We start from the raw sequence: 9,392 nt of genomic DNA, 5'->3' as shown, positions 1-9,392 counted from the left end.
ATCTGACACGTTCTGTTGCACAACACGCTTCTCATTTACAGTAAGCTCATCGTCACCTTCGGCCCTGGAAATAGACCGAGCCGCACGCCGCAGGTGAATCATGAGGCCGTGGGAGTGATGACAGGAAGCAGCTGGTTCATCATAGGCTGGAGGCGGGATCACAGGTGAGGGGCGGGGGCCTTGCACCTGACCGGAATCTTCCTGCTGGTTCAGTGAGACAGAAAAGATGTTGAAATATTTGACTGACACAGCTGTCACTCAGAAGACAGCGAGCTAAGTGGCTGATTTCACAGACACCTGAGTGTCCAGGTGTTAAGTGTCCAATCAGACTTAAAGCTGCATTTACTGACCTTTCTGCTGTGACCTGAGAAACAGGTGACCCTGGGACCTGAACTCTGACAGCACCTGTCTCCCAGCAGGACACGTCTCCAGCACACTGTCCTCACAGCTTGGGTCACTGCGACCTGTGAAAGCTTTTATTGATTCATTATTGACTTGGTGTAAACAAACAAACAAACAAACAGGAGGTGTCCTGTGTGGGGACGGAGCTGCCTCCCATCATGTCTCAGAGAGTCGGAGTCAGAGCTTCGGTCCCTGTCACAGAGTGAGTGACGCAACACAACACAGACACATAGCAACACACACTGAAACACAACAACACAAGACCTCTGTCCTCTGTGTCCTCTGGGTCAGATCAGGTCAGACTGGGATCGTGTCTTCATGTCTTTGTGTCTTTGTGTACATGTGTCTGTATGAATGTGAGCAGCAAATCATGTTGTTACTGGCTTCATCACACACACACACACACACCCGCCTGAGTGTGTGTGATGCAACTCAGTCACTCAAACTTCCAGTGAAATGTAGAGAGTGATGACACAGCTTCTTCCTGTGTGATGAAACGTTTCCTCTCCTGAGCCACAAACACTTTTTATAAACACGGGGAACGACGCCGACCCTAAACGCATCGTCCCCGCGGGACCGTGGGGCCTTCAGCGTTTCCAAAGATCTAAGATCTAAGATCAAAGAATTTCTGGGAAAAGGGTTGAAAAGGAAACAGGTGACATGAGGAATATTTCCCTCAGACACACCAACATGAAGTCTGTTTGAATAAAACATTCAGATGTTCAAACAGGAGGAGGGAGAAGAAGAGAACGAGGAGACAAGGACGGAATGGAGGCGACAGGAAGGAGTGAGAAGAAAGGAAAAGAGGAACTGGGGCTCGACGTTTGACCCAGATTATTTCTGTAGCATCAGACTGAAAAGGTTTCTTTAAATAACCTCACGTCGTGTTTCAGTGAAGCGGAGGTGACTGTAACTGGGTCTGACCCCACACGTTTCCCCCCGTCAGGCTCTGAATCACTGAGTTAGACAGAAGTCTGGTGAAGGAGTGAGGTTCATGTGGTCACGGGGTGATCAGAGGTGATTGATGTTAAAATGCCTTTTTTTCCTTTTACTTTCTGATCCGTTGGAGCTTCCTGCACAGGTGTGTCCAGGTAAATACAAAGTCAGACGAGCATGAAGCCGTAGAGCCTCACGCCCGCCAGCACCGCCTGCCCACGCACAGGTCAGCGCACACACCTGCGGCGCTCCACTCGAGGCGGGAAAGAACAGGAAACAAAGAGTAAAACCAAACACAAACTAAATCTCCAAACCAGAAGAAGAAGAAAACATCTGATCTGAACCTGAGACCTCGGCCTCTGCTCCTCATCCTCCACACGTCACAGAGACAGAAGAAGAAAAACATCAGACCCTCGACGTGTTGAAGCCACGAGATGTGAGCTGTTCACTCACTGATGGCTGGAGTAAAGTGCTGCTGTGGAGTCGAGCCCTGACGCCTGTGTCACGTTTGGGATCAGTCCACTGACGGTCTGTGTAAAGTCTGAGCCGTGTGTTCGAGCCCGTCCTCAGGCTGAAGCTGATCTGATTCTTGCATCATCGTGTTGTGTGTTGTTTCCTGTTTGTCCTCGTGGGGTTTGGGACTCCCCTGAAAATGAGGTTTGTCCTGGTTTAATGGATCAGTGACTCAGGCTGAGCATGAAACATGGGGTTAAAGAGAAATCTGAATAATGAGAAGGAAGATGATGAAGGTGTGAGTTCCTGTCATGTGATGAAACGTGAGGCAGCGACACACCTTCAGACTGACTCTGAGTCAGTGCTGAGAGTCTCTGGAAACTGAATCTGCAGAAAAACTGATGTCAAAACTTCTGAGAAACATCAGACGCAGTTTTCTCAGAACACACTTTGATTCAGGATGGACGGAGGATAAATATCAGCATCTGCAGCATCAAGGCTACACATCACAGCCTCCACACAGCAGAGGACAACAGAGGACACCAGAGGACAGACTGAAGTCCAGACCGGGATCATCAAACCAGGATCCATCAGAGCCACTTCATCCATCAGGAGACGAAAAGTGAGTTTTTCCATCCGTTGGCTGCAGGATAGTTTAGATCCCACTCAGGTCACGTCCTCTTGATTTTGCAGACTTCAATCAAAGTGCACATTTCTTCTGACAGTGAGGAGAAGCCGGAGCTTTCATTTGGCTAGATTTCAATTGAAATGACAAAAGTAGATAAGTAAACAAATAAAGCTTTATTTTCTGCACATCTGTGAGGTCAATGTAACACAAGTAGAAAATCACCCAGGACAGCGGGTGGATCAGTGAGGTCAGAACTGGGGCTGTGTCTGTGCCACATGGACCCCACTCAGGACAGTCAGACTCAGGAGAGTGAGACTCAGGACAGTCAGACTCAGGACAGTGAGACTCAGGACAGTCAGACTCAGGACAGTCAGACTCAGGACAGTCAGACTCAGGACAGTCTCAGGACATTAGCTGAACAAAACACACAAACAAACAACAGACCTACTTCAGTTCCAGAAAACCGACGTGTTTCAGTTGAGTTTGTGTTTCTGATCAGCGCGTGTTGATTCGGCTGAACTACAGAGTGGGAGAGTCTTCTGGGTCGGAGGTGGACAGTCAGAGTGGAACACACAACATGCACCGTTCAGTTCATTAAAGTTAAACCCACTCCTCTTCTTTCTGCAGTGCATTCTGGGTACCTGTTCCTCCTGCTCCTGGGGCTGTGGGCGGAGCTTGCTGCAGGTAGAGCGTTATCAAATGACTCAACAAGCACCGACCCTGAAATGCAGAGTGTCATTGAGGACCTGCAGGCAGCACTGCAGAACTACAGCAGCGTCCTCCAGGAGGCGGTGAGACAGAACAGGCTTCAGACCAGACTCCCTTCAGAAAGACGTATTTTTAAAACCATGTTCCTGTGATCATCAGTGTTTCCTGGACAGTTTGATTCTGAGCAGCTGCAGAGCTGGAACTCAGCTGGTTTCATGTTTTAATGAACCCATGTTTGTGTCTTTGTTTCTGGTGCAGAGCTCCCTGAAGGACCTGCCTGTCCTGCCCTGCACAGAGACGGCCGCTCACCTGGAAGAGGTGCGCCTCATACTGCACCTACATGCTCACAGCTACATCTATGTGCACCAGCCCATGTGATCTTTCTAAAGGGCTGCGAGGGCCCCCTGAAGGCCGCATTGTTCATTACACCACACAGATAGTGAAACTAGAATAGTAAATTCTGTCCTGATGGTGGCGCTACAGATTTTAGAACTGTCCAAGTGTTTGTTTCTGCAGATACAAAAAAAAAAAAATTTTGAAGAACAAGTCGTCATCCATGTGTAGGATGTGGATTCAAGCCTTATAATAACCACAGCTTTTACATCAAAGAAATATTCCAACATCCTTCTCAGGTTTTTCCATTTTTAAATAAAAGGTACTTGCAGTGGCTCAGCAGGTTAAAATCGTTTGTTTTTTGTATGTGTTTTGGTGCAGAGCTCCACGCTGGTCCTCAGACTGTCACAGTATCAGGTGTGTGCGGAGCAGCTCAGGTTTTTCTGTCCTGACGTCAGCGCGCTGTGTCGAGTTATCACACTGAACCAGGACCTGCTGCAACACCTGGTCAGTATCTGAGCTCTGATTGGACGATTCAGTGAGTCAGTCTCAGCTGGAAGTCAGTGAGATGCAGTGATTACTGCTGAAAGAAAGAAAGTGTGTTGTTTCAGATCAGTCAAATTCTCGCTCATCATTCTGAAACTTTGGGGACTCAGTAATTAATGGAGGTATTGATTGACAACACCACCACGTCTGTGGTGAACTGACTGTTGGTTAAACTGCACATGTTCACGTTTGTTTCCCGTGGTTCACATTGTTGATGCATCAATTCAAAGTCGTCCCAGAGGAAATCATGGACATCAGAGAATCTTAGAACTAAAGATACTTTCTGTTGGTTGTGTGTCTGTGTGTGTGTGTCTGTGTGTCTGTGTGTGTGTGTGTGTGTGTGTGTGCATGTGTGTTATTTCAGAAAGGATCGTACCAGGACTCTGCAGAGTGTCCCACCTCCTCCACCTCATCCCCTCCATCAGACTTCAACTCCATGCGTAAATCCATCCAGTGCGTTCACTGCTGGAGCCAGCAGGTGGCAGCACTCCGCAGATAACACACACACACACACGCACGCACACACACACACGCACACACACGCACACACACGCACACACACACACACACACAGGTGGTGTGATGCAACATGCTGCAGACTGAATTCTGGGGGAATTCAAATTGGAAAGAACTCTGGTTCCTACATAAACTGTTATTTAATAAGATTTAATTTAAGATTTTAAGATTTTTTTTCAAATTCTTTTCACCAGACTGATGAAAAATTTCAGACCATAATATTAATTCTGATTCATTATATATTTTTTCAAATCACTTCAGTGTGATACCAACTTTTATATAACATATAAGCTGTAAAATAATACAATTGAATCAGCAGAAAGGAGGAGAGGGCCCGCCTCCTTTCCCAAACATTACTGCATTAGAAACCTTCCTCAAACTTCTTAGATTTACTTTCTTCAAAGATCAAAATCTATATTTAAAAAAAACATCTTTTTTAAATCTCATATACACAAAAGTAGATTTACTATTGAAAAACCTTTTCTTAATAAAATGAATGAGTCACAGTTTTATATATTCGTATCATGTTTCACATATTTAAGAAAGTGTATGTTGCACTGATTTTCTCTCTCGCTCCTTTTGTATTTATTTATGTTTTGAGTCACTTTTAGTTTTTCCTAATGTGATTTGTGAAGCTTGTTTATGATTTGTTTGTTGTAATGTTCTGTATCAACACTAGGGGGCACTGTGGGTAGTTTTGTACTGTTGTATCAATACAAATATAAACATACATGCTCAGGCACATTTATGTATTTATATATATATGTACACGTGTGTGTATGTGTATATATATAAATCTCAAATAGTTTTTTCTCAGAAAATTTTCAAATTCAGATTTGAATAAAAAAAAAGTAAAAAAGTCTGAGATTCTTCATCAAACCCACAGTCTCACTGAAGCATGACTGTGCCCTGAGCTTTGTCTGTCAGGCACAGCTGACGGTTCCTGCAGCATGTGACCACAACTGAGTCACTGACCATCTGCTGAGAATCCTCCACTCAGCTGGCTGTGGTGGTGAAACGACTGACCAGCAGAAGCAGAGGATGTTAGACCTACTTTAAAGGAAACAGTGGTGCCACTTGACCCAGTTAGACGTGACAGCTTATTATAAGAAACACGTGCATATTTATTACTGGGTGTATAATTGTATTAATTCCAGTTGAAACACTTTATGAAGCCATAAAAAAAGTTCTCACTCTCTAATAAGAAGATGAACAGCAACGTTTCCAGATGTAAACTCCTCCCTGATTGGTCAGTATGTTGGTGTGTTTATTCGTTTTCTCTCCTTCCTTCACAACTCGAGTCATCTTGACTCGACCCTGGTGATTTGAACTGACTCTGTTTGGTATTGAGCTTGTGTCCTTTCCAAATGTAAATAATTTATGAGTTGTTTACATTTTGTTTATTAGTGTGAAGTAACTTCACTGGTCAGATTGATGTAGTGTGGAAAAAGTTCAGTGTATTTCCCTCTGAAATGTGGTGGAACATAATCAGCCTATAAGCTGTCAGATTTTTGAGTGAACAGTTTAGCTGGAGGCCTTCCTGCAGCCCCGAGCTGGCTCCAGCTCCAGCTTCACCTGGTTGTGGTTCTGGCTGTCATGGTGGGAGGTAGGATCTGCGTTTTCACGGTAATTTGAGGTGTCAGCAGAGTCTTTATAACCATCAGAGTCTACGTAGGCGTAGCTCCGCCCCTCATTGTCCAGGTCGTCTGTGGGGACGTGGTCCAACGAGGTGTGGTCAGAGTCCGCCTGCAGATCAGATCCTTTCAAAGAGGCTTTCCTTCCAAGCGCGCGATACAGAGAGACCATGACCGCAAACTGAACCACCTGGACAGAGACAGACAGTGGAATAAAACACAGCAGCAACTGGAGTTTAAACCGAAGTGAATGGGTGGATGTGGAGAAATGAAAGGATGAAACACGCTCAGGTTTCACAGCCGTCACTGCATGAAGACAGAAACGACACTAAAGTCCCGTTAGTGCCCCCTAAAGGCCGCCGCTCTAATTACAGTTCAAAACGGTGCTGGATAGAGGACTGAGGATGAAGGAAAGGCTACGGAGTCATTTACTGCCATGTCCATGTCTTTTCTATGCTGAGACAGATTCTGGTTTTCATACCTGGATTAACATGAGGCTGACGTCCATGCTGACGATGGTCAGAGTGTTCTCCTGCAGCCAGACTCCGAGCGTCTGTTTACAGCCCTGCAACAACAGACACCACACCCTGATAAACACAGAGCTGACAACACAGGGTGACATTATACACATGTAACATATATGTTACAATGCACATGGGCTAGGGAATGCATGATGTCAACAGGTATGTGTGTGTGCGCTCCAGTACCTGATGGTACGAGCTGTTTCCTCGTCCGAACAGCGGCTCGGTGAAGTTCAGCAGCTCCGAGCACCAGGACGAGTTAAAGCTGCGACGGTACGAACTGAAGCAAGAACAGGGAAGTACGTCTGGACCGGTCAGGTTCAGACTGTGGACGTAGGAGTTCTTCAGCCAATCAGCAGCCCCCGTCCTGCCACAGCACTTCCCCTGTCAACAGTCATTCAATCAGTCGGCATCACAGTCCTTCAGTAAATGAATCAGTCATTCAGTTAGTTAAATAATCAAGCGCAGAGGCTCACAGCTTCCCTGGTGGAACGGGAATGGAACCAGCAACCTTTAAAGAGCAGAGAGACTCACATAGTGCTGCACGTTGTCCATCAGTGTGTCCACGTTACTGCTGCCTCCATACTGAAGGATGATCTGATCCACTCCTGCATCCAGGCTCTGTTCAATCTGATCACAACAAACATCTCTGATGTTGCTGATTAGAACCGGTACCACTGCGACCGGTACCACGGCCACCGGTACCACGGCGACCGGTACCACGGCCCCTGGTACCACAGCGACCAGTACCACAGCCACCGGTACCACAGTCACCGGTACCATAGCCCCTGGAACCACAGCCACCGGTACCACGGCCACTGGTACCACGGCCACCGGTACCACAGCCACTGGTACCACAGCCACTGGTACCACGGCCCCTGGTACCACGGCCACTGGTACCACGGCCCCTGGTACCACAGTCACTGGTACTACGGCCATCGGTACCACGGCCACCGGTACCACAGCCACTGGTACCACGGCCACTGGTACCACGGCCCCTGGTACCACAGTCACTGGTACTACGGCCATCGGTACCACAGTAAGAGGTCAGATGCTGCAGGTGTGTGTTGTCCTGTGTATTATTTATTCCCAAGTTCTTCCCACCAAAATAAAAGACACCCCACCTTGTTTCTGTTGATGAGCAGCAGCAGTGTGACGAACAGCTGGGCCAGCACCAGGATGATGAGGAAGCCCAGGTACTGAGGAGGAACGGCAGAGTTCAGTCACAGTCTTGTTAATGCAGTGGGAACCAGTCAGTGTTTTACTGGGACCTGGATTATAAAGTGCGACTGGTTAGCTGTGAGGTGCTCCTGTGTAATTTAGCTGTTACAGGTGTTCCATCAGGTTGTGACTCACTATCAGCAGCAGGAATCTGTGCTCTCCATTAGCTCCTACACATCCAATAACACCGACCGCTGTCACCACTCCACCAATCACCAACAGCCCCAGCGCCACTGTGTGAAGCTCCACTACACACAAACGCACAAAAATACAAACACACACAGACACATACACTGATGTACAGATGCTAACATACAAAACTGAAATGTTAGACAGTACGCTGTATCAGGCCTGCTACTGACATAGGTCAAAGATGTGTTAGCCTGGCTGTTAGCATAGCTTAGCACAAAGATTGGAAGCAGAAGGAAAGTGTTAGCCTAGCTCCATGAAAGGAGTCTGGTTGACATGTTGTGTGTTGTTAGCAGTGAGGTCAGCAGATTCTCCTGTGAGGGAACTGAACACATTAAAAAGGCCGATTCATGTTAAAGCTGCAGATTCAGGAGAAGCTTTGGTACCTGACCGAAGTTACAGACTTCACTTTGTTGTTTTCAAGGTGCATTTCATGCTAATCTGTTTCCCTCACAGGGTGAAGTTACCGGAGGAGAGGACGCTCAGGAAGCTTCCTTTGTCAAACAGGATCCAGACAGCACAGCCGGCTACGCTCAGACCCAGGACCTGCAGACAGAGGTCAAAGGTCAGACACTGTCTCTGTGTTCACTGCATCGCTGTACAGTAGCAGGTTCTGGTTTAGAGTTTGTGCCTGAGCAGTGATTCTACGAGCTGAGAAGAATCAAAGCTGCAAATTCAAGAAAAAAAAATTATTTTTTATACCTCAACTAAAAAAAAGAATTTTCTGCTAACTACTCATTTTTTCATGTGTCAGGCTTCATGAGATTAATAAAGTTTAAATATTTTGAACCTTAAATGTGAACCCTACTGAGTTTTAAAGAGCTCATAATCAGAATCTGTCCTTTAACTGTACGTGAGGACGTCCTGTGCTGGACACAGTAAATCATATACTGCACAATGTCGTTTGTAATATACTCAGTTACTGTACAGTTTGAGGTACTTATGTATTTCCATGTTGTGCTACTTCATACATCTGCTCCATCTACTTTTCCAGTTAAACAGTGAAAAAACCAAACTATTCTGACCTTTAAATCAGTTTCTGCTGACGTCTCCTCGTCATGTTTCAGCCTCTGACCTCAGTCACTGATCAGTTCATCAATATTTCACAAAAATCAAAGATCAGTGAATCTGAGCTCCGACTTCTCGGTACTGAGATGAAGGAGTTAAAAAAAGTCTCCTCACCAGGAAGATGGAGTTCAGACCTGCAGAGCAGAACTTCAGCAGCTCAGTCTTCAGCTCCAGCTTCATCTCTTCACTCAGCTCAGGTCCAGGTCTGTCCACACGTCCCAGGACTCCAGCAGAACC

At 46.4% G+C, this 9,392-nt stretch overlaps 1 protein-coding gene across 1 annotated transcript; it reads right to left on the bottom strand.

Moving 5' to 3' along the window:
• Positions 1-5,488: 5,488 nt before the first annotated feature.
• On the bottom strand, positions 5,489-9,392 carry si:ch73-139j3.4 (CD82 antigen). The gene is made up of 8 exons (XM_041045352.1): positions 9,270-9,392; positions 8,555-8,633; positions 8,034-8,146; positions 7,802-7,876; positions 7,212-7,307; positions 6,864-7,061; positions 6,638-6,721; positions 5,489-6,346 (listed from the first exon to the last, which is right to left on the bottom strand). Exons 1-8 carry the CDS (start codon positions 9,333-9,335, stop codon positions 6,047-6,049), a joined length of 1,011 nt encoding a protein of 336 aa, XP_040901286.1. The 5' UTR covers positions 9,336-9,392; the 3' UTR covers positions 5,489-6,046.

Source organism: Toxotes jaculatrix, chromosome 8 (genome assembly GCF_017976425.1).
Source record: "Toxotes jaculatrix isolate fToxJac2 chromosome 8, fToxJac2.pri, whole genome shotgun sequence".
Taxonomy (NCBI): Eukaryota; Metazoa; Chordata; class Actinopteri; family Toxotidae; genus Toxotes; species Toxotes jaculatrix.
Note: the sequence above shows the minus strand (reverse complement) of the source record. Positions and strands in the feature narration are given on the sequence as shown.